The sequence below is a fragment of the Watersipora subatra genome, chromosome 5 (genome assembly GCF_963576615.1).
Source record: "Watersipora subatra chromosome 5, tzWatSuba1.1, whole genome shotgun sequence".
Taxonomy (NCBI): domain Eukaryota; kingdom Metazoa; phylum Bryozoa; class Gymnolaemata; order Cheilostomatida; family Watersiporidae; genus Watersipora; species Watersipora subatra.
In genome coordinates, this window is record NC_088712.1 from 32,804,602 (window position 1) to 32,825,484 (window position 20,883).

Here is a 20,883-nt window from a genome sequence, read left to right on the forward strand (position 1 = left end):
GTATACAAGTCATCTGTTCTCAATTTGTAGAGCATTCATAGCAGATGTGATCCCAAACTTTCAGAGGGCATCTGTCATTGAAGGTACAGCCCTTCGGGCAAAATCCGAGCCTCCTCCGGATTACGCGTAAAAAAGCATTTCCCTTTTTATTCCACCATTGCTGACCCAACTTAATGATTATTGTCTGACCATTCACGATAGATTCTTCAGTGCAACCCTTCAACTCATTCACATCTAGTAGAAAGCTTGTAACACCAAGTGCATGTTTTCAATGGGTACAAGATGATAAAACCATAAACATTCTCAAGGTCTGTTGCTCTGTTAACAGTCCAAGGATCTAATTCCGGCTCATTGATTTCAAAGATGCTCTAACGTCTTGATTGATTCAGTTACATTTATTTATTATGTTTCATGTGATCTTATTCTACACAATTATAAAATAAAAATATTTTTGCGAAATACAAGTAAATTTAACAGTTTATAAAATGGTTCATTCCTTGACACGGAATACAGGTATAATGCATATGTACACCGCATCCCATAACACCCAGCTGTTTGATAATAAAAGCAATCTCTCATAATATAAGCAATGGTCAAACATGGAGAGATTTTATCATCTTTTAATAAAGCGTAATGTGGGTTGGCTGAGAAAGCAATAAATAAGAATTCATTTTGGACTCCGCATGTTTATGTACATGTAAATATTTAGACATAAATGTTTAGTCATATATGGGAAAGCATATGAGGGGAGTCAGAATAAGGAACCACAATGCTAAGAAAGCATCATAAGATTGGCAACAAAAAGGGTACAATAAGAAAAAGTGGAGGAGGCATCACAAATAAACACATTGATATTGTATGTCTAGTGGTAACATGCAAATATCGAAATAGAGTTATTGGGCTACAAATAGATATTGAATAATTATTCGGCTAAGGTCTAATACCCCCATTCACACAGCATCTCATTGGGCAGCTCATGATATGTTCTTGAGTTCCTTTGTGAGGCTTGTAGTGTGATGCTGTTCTGATGAGTCACTTGGAGTGGACTGTATGGTATCACCATCTAACATCTGAAAACATTTTGAATAAATGCATAAGATTGTTTCACAGCATGGATGCAGCAGACGTGCAGCGCATTGTCATTGTGTGGATGACAATGCTGCACGTATGTGAATTCAAGTGCTGAATTTAAGGTTTATAACGCTAGTTATGATATGGTTTATAACGCTAGTTATGATATGGTTTATAACGCTACTTATGATATGGTTTATAACGCTAGTTATGATATGGTTTATAACGCTAGTTATGATATGGTTTATAACGCTAGTTATGATATGGTTTATAACGCTACTTATGATATGGTTTATAACACTACTTATAATATGGTTTATAACACTACTTATAATATGGTTTATAACACTACTTATGATATGGTTTATAACGCTAGTTATGATATGGTTTATAACGCTAGTTATGATATGGTTTATAACGCTAGTTATGATATGGTTTATAACGCTAGTTATGATATGGTTTATAACGCTACTTATGATATGGTTTATAACGCTACTTATGATATGGTTTATAACGCTAGTTATGATATGATTTATAACGCTAGTTATGATATGGTTTATAACGCTAGTTATGATATGGTTTATAACGCTAGTTATGATATGGTTTATAACGCTAGTTATGATATGGTTTATAACGCTAGTTATGATATGGTTTATAACGCTAGTTTTGATATGGTTTATAACGCTAGTTATGATATGGTTTATAACGCTACTTATGATATGGTTTATAACGCTAGTTATGATATGATTTATAACGCTAGTTATGATATGGTTTATAACGCTAGTTATGATATGGTTTATAACGCTAGTTATGATATGGTTTATAACGCTAGTTATGATATGGTTTATAACGCTAGTTATGATATGGTATATAACGCTAGTTATGATATGGTTTATAACGCTACTTATGATATGGTTTATAACGCTAGTTATGATATGATTTATAACGCTAGTTATGATATGGTTTATAACGCTAGTTATGATATGGTTTATAACGCTAGTTATGATATGGTTTATAACGCTAGTTTTGATATGGTTTATAACGCTAGTTATGATATGGTTCATAACGCTAGTTATGATATGCATCATAATTTCAAGACCAATTTGATTTGATCAAGACCAATGATCAAATTCACTTTACAACACCCTGGACCATCCTAATCTTATAAATAATGCTTGTTCGTGTGAAAGTAGCCATTAGATGATTAGACCATCAGATCTCTGTAATCAGGAAAACCATTGCAGCCCTAATCGACAGAAAGTTGCTCCAGTTATGCGATTGATTGATTAGCCTGGCTTCCTAACAAAAAGCAATTATACGCTTCTTCATTGAGTTGTGAGTACACAATGATACTACTAGTTACTCATGAATATAAAGCACAAACCTCGCAAGTAATTTTTATTGCAATCCATTAGAAAACTGAATTTTTCCAATAAAAAACGTTAATCTTTAGAAAGAGTTTTCAATGTCTTTGGTTTACACGGCTTTTAAAGTCTTTAAATTACTAACTGGAGTTCAACTGGGAATTCCAAAAGCCTTGAGAAAATTAACAATTTGGTTTGTTCAAAGCAACAACTGTCCACATAAAGCGAACGATTCATCATCTTTGCTTAAAAAAGCCAAATAAAGCTACCCTTGACTGAACTACAATTTTTATTTAAAAGTCGTATGCACTTGCAGCCAATTACAATACCAGGAAAGATATCATGAGCAAAGGAAGTTCTCTGTATGGCCAGTTACAGGAACCGGCAATTACATGGCAAATTGCCTGGCACATATATCGGCTGAAACTTAAAAGCAAATCGGCAGTTAGTCTACGCATAGACACAGTTGAGCATGAGGTATAGAGGTATATGAGGTAGAGAGCCAACTGCGCAAAGTTGAAGATGAGCGTGCTAGTAGAATAACATACTAGTATAAGATGGAGCGCATTCAGGACATCTGATTCCCTATATGTACATGTATGTGGGAATTATTGTATAGTAGCTGTGCTACCCGGCATTGCACAGGTAATAAAGTGTTTGGATAGATAATTTATTTTTATTTAACATATAACAAAATTTGCCATTCTAACTTTCAAACTGCGTATCATGAGAGATGTGTTTTGTGTAGTTGAAATAAATTAGGAGAGAAAATAAAAACAACTGTAAAGGTTTTCCAACTTTGTCAAACAACTGTAACCTTCAAACTTCATATCATGAGAAAAATGTTTTGTGCAGGAAAACTAAAAATAAATAAAACAACTGTAAAAGTTTTCCAACCACTGTAAATTTCAAATTTCATAAATTTTAGCGACGTATATCTTTTAATAACATTCAATGAAACCTCGGTTCTCGAACGTAATCCGTTCCAAAAGGTTGTTAGAAAACCGAGTGCGATCCGAAACGATTTTTCACATTAGAATAAATGTATGTAAATTTTAATCCGTTTCGAGGCAAGAAAACAACTTCGGCAAAGTATTTTACGTTTTACACCATAAACTGTACTGTATATTATAAATAAAAACAGGTAGATATAGATTGTGTTTAATTTTAATAAAGGTTTTCTATTTATGATGATGGAAAAAGAAAGTTAAGATTTCGTATTTTTTGCTCTTAAAACATCAAAAACATTAAAGGTTGACTTGCAACAAAATTCACATTACCGTTATTTGATATGAAAAGATTCACCATGTCTTACTCTGTTGTGTTGTAGGTGCCAAATGTGTGGAAAAGTGATTACAAGCTCTTAAAAGCTCAAAACGAACAGAAAATCGCAGCCACACGAGACCGCCGTAGCTCGGATTCCCTCTTCAAAATGGCTCAAATGTGATGTAGTTGTGAGAGATGGTTTCTGTTTACACTTTCTTGCAACCTTATTCGTCGAAATATTTTCACAAATATACTTCACGCATTCAATAAAACTATGTCTATTGTTTTTACGCGTCTGTTTTATCGTCATCGTAATGCTCTCACTTTTAGCAGTGATATCTTATAACTTACCTTAAAAATTCATTTAATTTTTAAACCTTACCTCAAAGGAGTACATATCATTGTCTGATAATCATGACGAGCCTGTTGGTCACTTGTGATAATTGAAAAGTGCAGCAGAAATTATTTGCGAAGTATTGGGTCACATGATCAGATTACGACTTGCCGATTAGACCAGGCCGAAACAAAACTGTAAAGTAGCGAGCATCTATATTTGATACGGGGTCTTCGGTGAAACCCGAAGTGTTTGTCATAAATTAGTACTACGATAATTTTTATATTGAGCTTTGTATTGGCCTTTCAATTCACATGAGAACATACATGACAAGACGATAACCAAATTTCGGGTTTACGACATCGAAATAAAGAGATTCCTATCTACGGCGGCTTTTCGTTTTTGAGCTTTTAAGAGCTTGTAATCACATTTCCACATATTTGGCACTTACAGCACAACAGAGTAAGACATGGTGAATCTTTTGATACCAAATAACTGTAATGTGAATTTTGTTGCAAGTCAACCTTTAAGATACAATACCAAAAATTGCAAAAATTAATAATGAAACGGCAATAAATGCAACAGATCAGTTACATCAGAGGAAAAATAAAATATAAACAGCAATGACACGTTTACTTCACATCTTCGAAGAAGAATGCTCCTCCAAAACAATGTAGGGGAACTCGGCTACAGGGGTCATCTCCCTAGCATATCTCTTCGGTAAAGGAGACGTCATCACAGATGGTTCCTCCCTTTTTGTAAAGGATTTATGAAGAGTAAATTGCTTCTCCATTTGTTAACGAATGTTACCCTGCTGTTTCCAGTGCTGTTCTATATCCAATGGGCATATTCCAGTTTGGTCAAGAACCGAATTTATCTTCAAGATCCGAGACGAACAAATCTCAAAATTTTTGGTCGAAAATCAAGTTGGTTGAGAATTGAGGTTCCACTGTATATAATCAGTACAAAAATCACCAAATTTTAAGTTTGAGATAAATTATTAGTTTTAACGAAAAAAGACATATAAGCATCGCATATACTACCACATATATACCACTATGGGGTTCTAGCTCTGTGGTAAAGCGTCCGGATAAGAAACTTGTCGATGCATCTGTCGTGGGTTCAGATCCAACAGAACGTGGAATTTTAATATCAAGGTTTTAAAATCTATGGCTGGAATGTAGACAGATCCACATACAACAACCACAGACTCTGAGAAATATATATAGATATGTATATGATGACCAATGTGTTCAGTGAATGATAGAAAATGTTAAGAGCTATAATTGCATCGAACTGTTTATGAGTGCAAGTAGACCTCAACAACAGATGTCTGAGCATTTCCCTAAGCTGTCGCCATAGGGATTCTAAAAAGAGCCTAGAAAGGATTGTATTCAAGAGTGAAGCTACCGCATACTATAATAGTATGCGGTAGCTTACTATTGAAATCAGCGACAATAATTGTCGCTGATTGATGAGAGAGTAGTGAATACGAAGCGAGACACACAGTTGTTTAAAACTGACAAGAATGCTATGAAGAGTTAGCTTACATCCACAGTGGGGTTCAACATCATGTTGATATGCTCGCTGAGGTTTGATGGTATATAGATTTCTGAGTCAGGGTTCTCTCGAGTCATCCTGAGGATCTCATCGATAGATGTCTCGGCGCCACTGAACACTTCCTCTCCGAGTTCTACTTCCTGCAATTGCCATGGGCCCGTCTTGGATTAAGAAAAGCCAAATTGAATTTGTGACAAACACTTACCATACTGTGATATCCATGCAATTCTTTTCAATAAAAGACGCTAAATATTTGTTTTCAAACGAAAATACTCATCATAAACATATTTTAGCATACATATATTATAGACTATATATACAGTATATATATATAGTATATATACAGTATACAATGTATATATATATATATAGAGTATATATATAGAGTATATATATGCAGTATATACCCTACAGAATGAATTTATTCGTGGAGTCAAGTTTCGCGAAAACTGCCTTTTTCATGCATATTCGCAGACTAATTTATTCGCGGCTGAACACTGTCACTCTCTAGGAAGAGTTAACCTTACGCATGCGCACACCGCATGTTTCAGTTTCTATTCAGCTTAGAACTACGAGTCGATCATGCTAAGCTATAATTTTTGCTGCGTTCAGAGGTTTTCACGAATATTATCGATTTGGAGGCCTTTGATGAACCAAGAACTTGTGGTAAGTAATGAGTGTTTTCAAAACCATTTACTAAATTAGTTGAATTTTACTTTGGTTCTTCGGTACAATGCAATATTTATGTTTCCATCCCTACCGCTTCGTTATTTGTTTTAGTGTGAGAGATTTTTCATCATACACGGAGGCACAATGACTGCAAGGGTGGTAGATGTCATTCTTAAAAGATCCCCAATCATTCAGGGAGGTCTTGAAATTGAGGTAGAAGTGACCGCAGCTGCTAACGAGGAGAATATATCTGTTTTAGAAAAGGAACAAAAACGCCTTTACGAGCACAAATTTTTGGCCAACTGGCAGAACTGCAATAGTAATCCATAAGGAGAGTTCCGATGACAACTTCCTTACCAGCCATGTAGTAGCAAGAGAATCGTCTTTAACATATACCCAAGACAGTGACAGCGATATAGAGCTGCTGTTACCAAAATAACTAGTCAGAGAGCACCATTACGCGCTAGTATTCACTTATCAAGAGTACCAGTTTAATTTTATTGCTGGACAACCGCCATATGGACTAAACTGTTTATATTTACTCCATTCATTGTTTGTAAAAATTTTTATCTGTATTTGAAATATTTTATTTGTACACTCAAGTTTGTAATACATTATAATATATCTATACATGAAATAAAATATATAATATAATCATGTTTGCTGCAGCGATATCAAGGAGTTGTTGTTGATGAAATGGTCTAGGTTGACTGGTTGCTTCTTTGCCAATATTCCTGCCTTGATGACTATTACTACTTGTCTCTAGTTTTCTTAATCGAAATAGGTTGTTTCATTCTCAATCTGCAATAAACATAAAAAAATATTAATAAATGTTAAGGAAGTACAAAAACAATAGCTGAAGCATTTAATGAAAGCGATCAGTTTTTAAACATAAGAATTAACTAACGCTGTTAATTATGGAAAAACGTATCGGCATTGCAAATCAAATACATACCATAATGTCCAGATCAGAATCATTATCATCCACAACTTCGGTATAGAGATTGATGGAGTTGATTTCAATGTAAAAAGATTGTAGGAGATTTTTGCGATGACAAAGTCATGCCGAATAACTTGTGAAAACCTTGAATAATTTTGTAAAGAAGTTTGATGCAATGGCAATGAAACTCAAAGCCCCGGCGATGATTTTAATGAAGTTTTGGAACTCAGCTATGTTTAGTACTTCTACCTAGCAGCTATTTTTGCGATGACGCCATTTTGCAAATCTTGTGACAACCTTGAAAATTTGTGTAAAGAAATGTGATGCATTGGCAATAAAGTTAGCTCAAATCCCCAGCAATGATTTTAAAAAGGTTTTGGAACTCAACTACGTTTAGTATTTATGCTTAGCGGCTAGTTTTTAAATTGAGGCAGTAGTTATTCTTCCTTGTGATTAAAAATAGAACTAATTATTCGTGGAATTTAATGATTCGCGGAATTGACTGTTCGCAAAATCGCGACATTTTATAACCATCAAATATTTTCATCCTGTAGGGTATATATATATATATATATATATACATACAGTATATACAGTCAAACATGGATAACTCGCCCTCGGATAGTTCGAACACATGGTTAACTCGAACGGTTTTATTTGGTCTGTTCTAGCCTGTCTTGAAAAACTGTTGTTTTTGCAGAGTTGTCTCCCCATTGAGCGGGTGAGCAACACAACAGCTTGTCACAAGACATCCTGCACCTGATGCATCAGCTGCACGGAAAGGGAGTTGTTCTCTTCCCTCTATGCGGCTTGGCTGCGATGTTATGGCGGTTGCTCCATTGGTAATCCGAACGGATTTCGCGCAAAAATTCATGTAGAAAAAGATAAGATAACAACGTTTAGCCAAAGACCAGTCTCTGTTGTAAACTTTAGTAGAACTTAACAATAAAATAAAATCCATAAGAACAAATAAAACTGACTGATACAAAAATATTTTAGTCGCTGTTTTTGCATGAGCTCTCAAGTTCTACTAAAGTTTACCGCCGAGACTGGTCGCTAGTTAAACGTTGTAATCTTATTTTTTTCTACATAACATTTCGCGCCAATTCGTTATGATTACCAATGGAGCGACTGACATAGCGTCGCAACCAAGCCGCATAGACGAAAGAGAACAACTCCCAATAAGTGCAGCTGATGCATCAGGTGCAGTACGTCTTGTGACAAGCTGTTGTGTTGCTCGACAGGGAGACAACTTCGCCAAAGCAACAGTTTGTCAAGACAGGCTAGGTTCGTTCCCACGCAATGATAAATTTCTTCAGATAACTCGACCTCAACTTGGTTAACTCGAACATTTTTTTTGCCCAACGGCTACCGAGTCGGCTGTTATCGCTTCAGAATATCACTTTATTCCAAGCCATAGAGATAAACTTCAACTTTTAGTAGCTCATAGGCGCCGTTATTACCATCATCAGCAAATTATTTTTGTCAACGACTTTTCTAAAGGTTTGGTAAAATTTGATTTTTACCCAACATCCGCTTAGCGATGGTCCTTCGAAGGCAAGAAAAAGCGCGGTAGCTTTTGCATTAACTTCAAGAAAAATCGGCAAAACTGATCATGATTAAAAGGCTAAAAAAAAAAACGATTTCTTTTCTTCTGAGCATTTCAACAGCGATCAAGTGTTGCCAATTTTAATTTGAAAACGTCCTGGCAGTCACATCGCATAAAATAACAAACAAAACTCAAGTGATAGAAAAATCTCTATACTTTCTGATAAATTCTTTTCAAACTTTACATTAGAAGCATTTAATTTGAAACAATCCATTTATGCTTTTGATTTATGTTATAGTTTGTATATGTACATGTATCTACTGATAAATACATGTACTTGTAACAGTGCTATGATAACTTGAACGCTCTGATAACTCGAACACTTCACTCAGTCCCGTGAAGCTTGAGTTTTCCATGTTTACTGTATATATATATATATATATATATATATATATATATATATATATATACAGTATATATACAGTATATATATACAGAATATATATACAGAATGTATATACAGTATATATATACATATACAGTATATATATACATATACAGTATATATACACATATACAGTATATATACAGTATATATACAGTATATATACAGTATATATATATGTATATACTGTGTGTAAAAAAAATTAAACTTATATATTAAACTTCATGATACATATATCATGAAGCGCAAGAGATAGCAGAGAGGTATCGTACTGGAGCATTGCGATTGGCAGCAGTGGGACCTGGAGCCATAAACACTTTGCCGGAGTTGTCATTCCTGTAGATGTTTATGTCACTGGCTCTCACCCGCATCAATTCTGAAACATCAATGAATAATAACTGGTCTGCTTACACATAAGGAACAAAAGATTTAAACAGGCTTCACCAGAGTTCAGTGCAGTCATCATTATATCAACATCTGCCACACAATTCATCAATCTCATTGTTTCATAGTTGAAAGATATTGAGAAATAGTCAAGAGCTGATAGTTTGACAGGCTCAATGAACTAATTAGTGGCCAGGATGTACACAGCCTAGCAAGATGTTGAAGGAGATAGGGAACTTAGAGAATATTCATTGGTGGCCAACATTTGTTGTAGCCAAGGCATGAATGAATACCTGAGAATAGAAACAACAATGATTGTGGACAAAACCAAGCACAATATTAGGTTTAGCCTCTGTACCCAACCAAATCGAACAGCTGACAGCAAGTCCAGGCATTGTACTCCTAGTCACCTAGTGACTACTTTTATCGAAGAAAAGTCAGGTCAGACAAATGACACGAGTGGTCATTGGTCAATATTGCAATGTACTGTAAACTGCTTCTTTCTCATCATTGCAGATCATTCATCATCAAATTCACAAAACTGACCAATGAATTCAACTGACAGATCCCAAAATTCCTGACCAAATGAGGAAACCAGACTCCCGCCACCCTGAAATTCATTCCTAAAGCAGGACTTATTTATCTATCGCTCACCAGGTTGTGGTTGAGGAGTCATTTGAACTATTGGTTGGTTCGGTGGAACTTGCATGGGCGCATAGGTGGTCTGACCGCTGTACTGGTATGTCTGAGTCGGTGGCGGAAGGTTATAAACTCCTGCACCATTGGGCTACAGACATAAAAATGTCTTTTAAATCTTTTACACCAAACAATTTTTTTACATAGTACCTAATTGTTTTTCGAACACATACACTATACTCTTCCTGTAACCTGCCTCGACTAAAACAGTTACTCACCACATAGCCGCTGCCAAACCCTGAACCTCCTGAGCTATTTGTTTCCATGCTAACTTCTATATCGTCCAAGACAGCAGGGCCCAGGTGCTGCTCCCCATTAGTTAATGCTGGCAACAAAGACAGAGACACTTTTTAAACTGTCAGAGAGAATCGTTTCTAGACCCGCTATAACCCCTGTGATTCCACACTTTTAAGAGGTCCTTCATGAAAGTCATTAATACTTTAAACGATACAATTGCAGATCATATCAATGAATACTATTCAATTGTTGCGCGGACCAAAGTAGGTTCGCCGACCAAAGTAGGTTCATCCCCTAGTAAACTACTGAGCACAATTCTGTCAGTCGTTTAGATTCAGCTTGTTTATAGCCAACGATTTACAATGTTAGTTACTGTTTTTTTGAAAGTTACACGTATTTGTAATAAGCATAGCCTCAAAAAAGCTTTACAAATAGTTTAATGGGGCATGGCCTCAAAAAGCTTTACAAATAGTTTAATGGGGCATGGCCTCAAAAAGCTTTACAAATAGTTTAATGGGGCATGGCCTCACAAAAGCTTTACAAATAGTTTAATGGGGCATGGCCTCAAAAAGCTTTACAAATAGTTTAATGGGGCATGGCCTCAAAAAGCTTTACAAATAGTTTAATGGGGCATGGCCTCACAAAAGCTTTACAAATAGTTTAATGGGGCATGGCCTCAAAAAGCTTTACAAATAGTTTAATGGGGCATGGCCTCAAAAAGCTTTACAAATAGTTTAATGGGGCATGGCCTCAAAAAGCTTTACAAATAGTTTAATGGGGCATGGCCTCAAAAAGCTTTACAAATAGTTTAATGGGGCATGGCCTCAAAAAGCTTTACAAATAGTTTAATGGGGCATGGCCTCAAAAAGCTTTACAAATAGTTTAATGGGGCATGGCCTCACAAAAGCTTTACAAATAGTTTAATGGGGCATGGCCTCACAAAAGCTTTACAAATAGTTTAATGTTTAATATGTGTGTAATAATAGTGTTAAAGTTTAATATTTTTTTATTCTAACAAACTTAAACGAATTGCTAAAAATTAGAACACTCGGTAATTGAAACAAAGTTGAAACTTTTAGAGATAATTATTTTTTTTCTTTGTAATATACCTCGTAAGATCATCATACGGAGGCCATCCTCAGGAGGCCATCCTCAGGAGGCCATTTTCAGGAGGCCATCCTCAGGAGGCCATCCTCAGGAGGCCATCTTCAGGAGGCCTTCCTCAGGAGGCCAACCTCAGAAGGCCATCCTCAGGAGGCCATCCTCAGGAGGCCATCCTCAGGAGGCCATCCTCAGGAGGCCATCCTCAGGAGGCCATCCTCAGGAGGATCAGATTTTCATATTTTTGAACATTTTCACAATATTACGATGAAGCATAATAAAAAGCTACACAAAACAGCAAAAAAGAGACAAATAAATTCCATTCAATGATACCTGATCAGTAATAACTATAGCTATAATGTAAGTCATGTAATGGTAAAAGGTCAAAAGACCAGCCTTGCTTATCACTCACTTGGGTCAGGTTTTATCCTTTTGGAGTGTGTAATGAACAAGCGACTTTCCTCTATTTCTCGTTTATTTCCAGGTCGATGACGATTTCTGCTGTCTGCAAACAAAAGTCATAATACAAATGCATATATGAGTTAAGTAACAAACACCGGTATCAACTATTGCTCAAAATCATCTCTATAGTACACTAAAATTGTGAAAGACTCTCGTCAAGAGAATCCGTAAGTGAATATAGCGATTGGACTCATTAATTCCTAGCTAGTCGAGCTTCCTGGCTGAACTTAACAATTGAAATTTGACTAAAATATAAAGCTACGACTCCCGCTGCCACAGCACTCCACTCCATCCCACAGGAAAAGGAGAGAGCAACATAAATAACCAATGGCCATATATTGGTCATGTTAGGAAGACTCCTATGGTGTTTTTGCATATGCTCCAAATATGATCAACCGCTCCTATTATATTTGCATATGAGTTGGAGAGTCTATGAATATGCTTAAAATCATGACATGCTCCTGACCAACTTATAGTGTCCACTCATCGTGACACATAATTAGATGCCTGACGTCACACACATTCACAATACACTAAGCATCTCCAAAGTCAAGCAGCAAATAAGAACGAGTCACGCTGTATACCAACCTGCATTGAGATAGTAGAATTTGCGAGGAGAGCTCCTCTCTGACGGCGTGTGCTTTTTACGTAACTCAATGCTGACTTGCTGCTTGCTCCGCGACAATGCTTTTGTGTACTCAGGAATACGCACAGTCAGTGCAACAGACTGGTGAATGTCCTTCTGGGTGAACGTGCCAAAACCCTCCCATTCAGGTTTATCCGACTGACCCTCATAAAACCGCACTTCGAGTTCGTCCGCTATTTGCAGAAAGTGCGTGAATGATTGCGCTGGGCGACAAGAGCAAGTAGCTTGTGTGTTTAGCAAATTTGTCGCTTAAAAAGTATCTTACAACTACTTTAGGAATACTTTAGGAAATATGAATAATATAACAATGCTGGAATAAATAGTAAAACTTAATGTTGCTTTCTAATGACCAGAAAAACTATTAAAAAGTCTCAGGGTAAAAACAATACACTAGAATGATGAGCTTACAAAGATATAGTAACACTACAAGTAATTAAAATAGATTCGATTGCTTGTAAAAAATCCATCTTAGTATTGCCATTAACATTATTGACGAAATATTTACACAAATCCACTTATGGAACTTTGATTGAATATAGAACATTCACTGTCTTATTCACCTTTGGGAAGACGACCCGTCAACAGAATCATCTCCTCCTTGCCGTTCGCCAAACAGCTCTCAGGAAGAAAACTGTGGATAGACAACTCTCCGGCACTTTCTACACAGAGATGATTATATGATTAACATCACAAAATGCATATCAATGTACCTGACCAGAATGCAATGAATACTGCTGAGAGTTCCTGTGTGAAGGTTTACTACGCTATCATACTTTACTTTGTATATGCCTTAATATGCTATCTTTATGTAGAGGCCAACAACAGCCAGCAATGTACAATACTATTTACTGCATGTCCCCGCATATAAGCCTATCTCGTGTATAGGCTGACCCTAACAAAACAACTCTGAAAACAGGGAATTTATAAGAATTCGCATACAAGCCTAACCTTTAAACTGTAACACGCCGTATGTACCTATCAAAGCAAAGGATTGCGAAAGCGGAGCAGCTTGTGTAGGGTTAGCACAGAACATTTCTGATTGGTGAATAGTTGTATAATTAGCCTATCGTATAGAAAGGAAACGATCATCTATTTGCATTGAGCCATCACAAGTTTCACAAACTGTTGATCAATGTAGACCTAATGAGTATATATTGGGCAATAGCAATAGTAGCAATAGTGGCAGTGAAAGTGAGTATTTATTTTGAGCAGTAATAATAATGCGGTAATGCATTAGTAATAATAATGCGGTAAACAATAGCAACAGTAGTAACGTCTAACTCAGAACGTGCTCAACATGTCAACCACAGTGTAAAGGATAGTATGAAGAGAAAAACGTGTCCAAACTCATTCCGCAACACATTGGTGGCTTTTTTATGGCATCAGATGATGTACAATTTTATGCTAATTAATTTGGTCAAAGCTAATGACAGCTTATATGCACCTATGTCAAACATTCTGTTTTACCGAATATTTAATTGTCTCGGTAAAAAACTATGTGGCAGCAAGAGTTAATGGTAACCAATATTAATAATAACAACTATTATTTTAGAAGCAGCGTAAGAAATTAATTTCCTTTTATGGGAAAAATCAGACATTTTTTTGGTAAAATCTTCAAGCTGTTCCATTAATACAATTAATGTCATTGCACGTGACGCATGTGATGTGCATGACATGCATGTGACGCACGTAAAACACAAGCGATCGAGTGACCGACCAAATATGGACTGTTATTGCTGTCATAACGTATAATTATCGAACAAGAGCTGCTTCACATGGGTGTGTTTCTACCGTCAAAACAAAAGTTTGACAGAAAAAGGCTAAATGCACTAGTTCCGTTGCATTTCTTTTTCGATGAATCTTTGCATGAAGCTTATCTTCAGTGCTATCGCTACTGTATAAACAAACCGTAAGTAAGAGGCTACCAGCTGCATATATAGCATGAATCGAGTTGTTGTTGTTGAAATTAAGATCACGTAATGTCATTTTATTTGCTTTCGATCAGAATTATCGCATCAGCCAGACCCCTAAGTTTGGTACTTTTTTGCGTTCTAGGATTGGCTATATCATTCTAATGACGAAAGCAACATTTGGTGAAAATGGTTTGGCGAACACCAAATTCATGGAAATACAAAACGTAAATGGACGCATTTGCTTGTAACACAGGCTCTAATGTACAACCACACAGTACCTAACAGCACAGACATATGTACACATTTTCCTCAAATAGTCACAATGGTACTGACATTTGTACATACTTTTATCATGTATGGCTGTAGAGCAGACGGGTGGCAGAGGTCTCTGGTATTTACCAGATTCATCAGGTAGGAACACCTGGAAACAAAGCTTGACGACCATCAGGTTGATGTTATTGAGCTGAGGTTTTTCTATATGATCAAATCCAGCTGCAAGCACAGATATCATACCTGAGTAGGTCATCGATGCAACAGGAATACCATAAAACCTTTATTTGATCGTCACCTTTAACAGAATGTCACCTTTAACAGAATGCCACTATAGAGAAGGGTTGAAAAATACAACGCCACTCTTTATTTGAACACCACCCCTATTTGCCTGCCACCTTGACATTATTTGATCTTATGAACTCATAATAAAAAGGGAGCAGTAGAAAAGTGTCCACAAAATAGTACTAATAATGACTTGGTTACATCAATGAAATGTTTGTTGTTGTAGTGGATATTGAGTAGATATTGGGATAAGAGGTTAAATGTATCGTTCCAAAATGCTGATGAGCTAGTCGACAAATACAGCACTACCCATTTATTTGATCGTCACTTTAATTAAACGCCACTATAATAGGGGAAGGATAGAAATATTAAGTGCCTTGGCGTTCGAATAGAGGTTTTACAGCATGTGACAGTTTTGAACGTCATAACATAATCAAATCTCAGTCACTACCTACAATATCCTAAATACGTACAGGAGCTAAGATATAGTATAAAGAGATATGAGGCAGGTTTACAGGTTTGCAGGTCACAGTTAGGTGAAAGGTGCTGAGATGAGTGAAACTGTTTGCAAGGATCTTGTTTCTGATTGTGACATATAACATGTAAGCTTCCCTCCGGACAAGGACCAGAGGGGATCAGAGAAAAACACAACATCAGTCTCGGTACAGTATATGAGAATGAGAGATCAGGGTGAGCGACTTTAAAACTTCTAACTGGTCCGATAGGTTGGTAGCGACTTTAGGTGGCAAATAATTAAGAAACAAATGGGAGAAATGGAACGGCGGTTAGCAGTCGCATGGCTGAGGATAAATGAGTATCAGAGCAGCAAGAGTATCAGTGGCTCAGTGACCTACTCCTGAAAGGGTCGACCCGAATTTGCTGTCGGAGAGAGAGAGCATCCTTAAGCTCCGCTTTCTTCTTACACTGGATGCCAAGATTGGGAAACCTATACAAGAAACAAGCAATTGTAAAACATAAAAACCCATTAGACAAGCTTCATAATTTAGGCACATTAAACGCGAGCAAAAAAATAAGAGCAAAAGGCAAAAAACGAGGGAGTAAACTGCAGTGACATCTTCAAGAGAGACAAGATATGCTACCTTCTTGCTTCTCTCAGAAGTCTGCAAGATCTTGTCAACAAGGATTCATATTTCCACAGTGCCTCAGCTTACCCAATTAAAAATCAAGGTATTTTTGGAAAGATAACCAGCAAGTACTTAACCATACTTGGCAAAAAAGGAATAAGTCTATCAGTGTCTTTTTGTGGTTTTAGTAACCTTTCTACAAAAGTAAACCTCGATGCACTCCAGAATTTTGGAATTTCAACCTGCAGTCTGTCCAATTTTCCCTCAAAAAATTTAATAAGAAAACATTTCGCACTAAAAAGCATCACATAAACTTCCTAAATTAGCAGAAAATAACACCATATTCTTGGCTAAAAATGAACAGCATCCGTTCATCCAGCCATAGCCATGCCAAGAGGTTAGGAAAAAGATTTCATCCCACGAGAATCAAGCCGGATATCTGGCTCCCCAGCCAAGCACACCAACATCGGTGTCACTCAAATACCTTCCCGCAGTGGCTATGTAGTAATCTGCAGTTTCTGCACAGACCACGATTCAATGAACTCTTTGCGCGTTATAAAATACAGCCACCTCAACAATTCAAGCACTCACTGTATACAGTCCAGGCCAGTTTTAACTTTTTTGGTGCAGACACCCTGTCGACATTCTGGTCCTACTAGAGTGTGAGGATGGGGCTTTGGCTTGTCATCATCATGAGTGACCAATGACACAACTACCACACAAGCTCCATTGTGGTTGTGCACCTGAAATGCCATGTGTCAAAGATTGTATTGGTTACATTAGAAATGAATGTAAGATAGGGAGTGTTTATTATGGACACATCGAGTCTGGAAAAACCTAGCTTAATAGGCTTGTGGCGACACTTGCTGATGAACTTATACGCAAGCTCGCCGTAACCAATTGAAGCAGTGACACGTGACTGCGTTGGCATTGATCCAACTTCAGCTATTTTCCTCATCCTGGCATTAAGGTGATGTAATAGAAGCCTATGGAAATTTCCCAAGCAGTTTTTGCGTTGACTAACCAATCATGTGAACAGTGTGTGGCTTTGTCCAATAGCAGGTTGTCCGTTTGAGACATTAGAAAGTTCTAGAACTTGGAAATTCCATGAGCCGATGGAAAATCCAGTTTCCAAATGACACGATGCTTGGCTTGACATTACATCAGCGTTCGGTGGGGAACAGAGGCTGATTTAATCAATATTTTCGTTAATAACCCAAGCGCACGAGTTGATATCGGTAATACCGAAACGCTTCTTTCATAGCTAGAGCAAAGAATTTGCAGCCAAGGCTACAGCGGTTAGACAAATGGGAAAATAAATTTATTCCCCACTAGGCGAAGTAGCTGAGCATAGCTTAAACTAGAGAATGAAGACTTCGCCGCACTTACAAAGGCAGAGCAGTTATGACTCAACTAGCATTAGAAATATATCGTTTCGCAACATGAGCAAAAATGAATCACACTTTATCCTAGGAATTTCCTGGTTGAAGAGCTTGCCGCTCAACCATTCTTCATGAGTTGCTCCACTGAAGTACTGAATCAACGACTCTCTTGATAACGCTAATTGATAATACCTATTACAAGTAAGGCTAACCAGAGGAGCAATACTGGAGTAAAGCTAATCATACAACATTTTTGAACGAGTTTTACTTTTTTTCATATACAGACAAACTTGAATAACTCAAATTTCATGAGACTGAACGAATGTGTTCGAGTTATCAGAGCGTGCAAGTTATCAGAGCACTGTAACAGGTCCATGTATTTATTAGTAGATAAATGTACATATACAAAATATGTATGTAAATCAAATGCATAGATGGCTTGTTGCAAATTAAAAGGCTTTTACTGTAAAGTTTAAGATTGGCAAAACTTGATCGCTGTTGAAATGCTTAGAAAAAAAGACATTTTTTTCTTTTGAGCGTTTTAACCAAGATCAAATTTGCTGACTTTTTTCAAGTTTATTCGAAGGTCATGAAGGTCATAGCTCATTTTTCCTTGCTTTCAGGGGGGTGGGCATCGCCAAGCGGATGCTTTCAGGGGGGGGTGGGCATCGCCAAGCAGATGCTTTCAGGGGGGTGGGCATCGCCAAGCGGAGGCTTTCAGGGGGGTGGGCATCGCCAAGCGGATGCTTTCAGGGGGGGTGGGCATCGCCAAGCGGATGCTTTCAGGGGGGTGGGCATCGCCAAGCGGATGCTTTCAGGGGGGTGGGCATCGCCAAGCGGATGCTTTCAGGGGGTGGGCATCGCCAAGCGGATGTTTAGTAAAATTTGATCTTTTGCAAACCTTTAGAAAAGTCGTTAACAAAAATATTTTGCCGATGATGGTAATAACGACATAAAACTACTAAAAATTGAGGTTTATCACTATGACTTGGAATAAAGTGATATTCTAAAGCGATAACAACTGTCGCAGTAGCCATTTGGCAAAAAACAGTTCGAGTTTACCAAGTTGAGGTCGAGTTATCTAAAGCAATTTATCATTACGTGGGATCGGACCAAACAAATCCGATCAAGTTAACTATGTGTTCGAGCTATGCGAGGGCAAGTTATCCGAGTTTGACTGTATATTATAGTTTTGTAGCTACAAAAAAGCAATTATTGATGGCGAACCTTGAATGGAAGAGTTCCATGATTTGCATGACTGACAAAAATGTTCATCAGGATAAATAAAACAATACCATGGAAATAGGCACTAATTCGTCAAAAATATGGAGATAAGCAACTGGTGACTTTATCCAAAAGAAAAAGGGTGCATAAAATTCTTAATCAAGACAGTTTTCGATAAGATAACTCCTTATAATTAAGCTACAGTGAAATAGGTGACAATTCAAATGCAACCTCAATCAAAAATATCTTTCATTTCACAGTTATTTTCAACGCAACGAAGAATTTCTATTATTTTTTCATTGATCACACATGTAGATTGGCTACATCACCAAACAGCTATCTGTCTTTTTAACTGCCCACAACCAGAAAGCTCGCATGCTCGCACAACGAAAAGACGTCAGCAAACGAATCATATGCAGACAATGGCGGTTAAAGGTCAAAGTAAAAGCACAAGACGATACCAAGAGAAAGAAGGAAGATAGCGAGAGGTGTTAGAAGTGACAAGAGGAGCAACTGACATGTTAGGTAATGTAAGACGAGGAGGGAACAAACCATAACAAGTTTTGCTGTATCTATAATCGTTTCCTATTATACCTTAATGGTGGGAAATGTTTTGCGATCGTTACTTGATGACTTCCCAAGTATAGACCCAGCGAATCTTCCTTCGCATTCATATCGAAACCTAAAATAATAACCATTAACAAAATGATTTGTAGAAAACCTGCTATATATCCTCACAATAGCCAACATTCCAGGAGCCTTTTTGTATTCGCTGAAACAAACTTGTGTTGGTTTAGAATATACACTATTTTGCAAAAACCCTTCGTCGAACATGGCTCCGAAAACATGACTTTTGTGAGGATACGCAGCACGCGCTCGGATACCTTGATGGCAGGGTGTGTTTGTTTGTCCTTAGAAGAAGTTGCACCAGATAATACACCACCTTGCTGGTTTTCCGACTCATAACGAAATCTAAAACACCCAATTCCCTATTTACAAAGTCTACTGAAAGAATTCTTTTTTTAGAAATTTTTTGATTTAGATGTAGCTGAGGATAAAAACACACCCAAACCGGCAACATCAAAAGTTTTGTGTTATGAAATATAGTGAGACGGGTCAATATGCTAAGATACCTTGTGGATTTGGCACTAGGTTCTTCAATGATTTCAACATATGGTTGGTTAGGTGGAGCTGGCATCGTTTCACTGAATCTAAAACATAAAAATGAATAAAATTGAACAAAAAAATTAATTGCTGACGGCAGTATTTATATTCTTACAATATGAAAATTTCCAAGCTTCTAAAAAACTGGTTTTACTTACCAGTGGAATGAACACCAAGAAAATATCTTGAACTGGAACTTTCTTTCCACAAAGACGGTTTGGTCAAACTGTATTAAAAGCTATTACTGCAATAAATATACAAAATATTGATGGTATACGCAACAATACCGCAAGCGTTTTGTATACTATAGAGCATTTGAGCATACATGATATATCTTGGTCGAGTCAATTTTAAATTAGTTAGCTTTTCTGTCAAAACTGATCAAATCCGAAACACGCAAGTAAAATTACTTATTAAGAAATTAAAATTTTTGATGTTTACATTATAATCCGATTACATACCACGATGCCCAGCCCATAGATACAACCACAAAATCAGAATGGCTCGATCAATTGTTGAACCTTTGTTGATGAAGACCGAAATAAAAGTAGATAACTGAATGTTTTCGTTAAGATTTTTATTAGAAATAAACTTTACTATAGTTTACACGAGTTTCAGAGACTATTTAAACACGTACGCTTTTTATCGTCACAAGTATAGAATGAAAAATGGATACCTACCTGAAAAACCATGGGATTTTCCATTAAAATTTCCAGAAAGGATGAATCTCGTTTTCGAATTGGTACGACGCCTAGTTCTTTGAATAGATCGGAATAAGCACTAAATAACCGTATTTTATGCCCGTATCTTCTGAGAATTTAGTCTATCGATTTGTC

General features: G+C 36.8%; 2 protein-coding genes across 3 annotated transcripts in view; one reads left to right on the forward strand and one right to left on the reverse strand.

The window, feature by feature from the left end:
* The window catches only part of LOC137396147 (BRISC and BRCA1-A complex member 2-like), a 29,817-nt gene extending 29,348 nt beyond the window's left edge, over nt 1–469 (forward strand). The window contains exon 10 of the mRNA XM_068082301.1: nt 31–469. Coding sequence (XP_067938402.1) covers nt 31–130 — 100 coding nt within the window. The 3' untranslated portion in view covers nt 131–469. The remainder of the gene's footprint in view (nt 1–30) is intronic.
* Nucleotides 375–20,759, reverse strand: LOC137396146 (embryonic polarity protein dorsal-like). 2 transcript variants are annotated; one of them, XM_068082299.1, is made up of 15 exons: nt 20,728–20,759; nt 20,206–20,291; nt 20,017–20,094; nt 19,478–19,565; nt 16,869–17,020; nt 16,047–16,138; nt 14,983–15,129; nt 13,285–13,383; nt 12,667–12,897; nt 12,029–12,121; nt 10,497–10,603; nt 10,237–10,369; nt 9,471–9,574; nt 5,586–5,735; nt 375–1,070 (listed from the first exon to the last, which is right to left on the reverse strand). In XM_068082299.1, the coding sequence occupies exons 3-15, from the start codon at nt 20,079–20,081 to the stop codon at nt 975–977; spliced, it is 1,557 nt and encodes a 518-aa protein (XP_067938400.1). In that variant the 5' UTR covers nt 20,082–20,094; nt 20,206–20,291; nt 20,728–20,759; the 3' UTR covers nt 375–974. The 2 variants fall into 2 exon arrangements, with proteins under 2 accessions (XP_067938400.1, XP_067938401.1); XM_068082300.1 differs by lacking the exon at nt 19,478–19,565 and adding an exon at nt 19,768–19,855.
* Nucleotides 20,760–20,883: the final 124 nt, after the last annotated feature.

Excerpts from the sequence above, each read along its gene's own strand:
- LOC137396146 (XM_068082299.1), bottom strand. The coding sequence starts at position 20,081 with ATGCCAGCTCCACCTAACCAACCATATGTTGAAATCATTGAAGAACCT. Across the intron at positions 12,122-12,666 it reads ATTCTACTATCTCAATGCAG|ACAGCAGAAATCGTCATCGA; the intron begins GTTGGTATACAG and ends TTTTGTTTGCAG. Across the intron at positions 1,071-5,585 it reads TGTTGAACCCCACTGTGGAT|ATGTTAGATGGTGATACCAT; the intron begins GTAAGCTAACTC and ends AAATGTTTTCAG.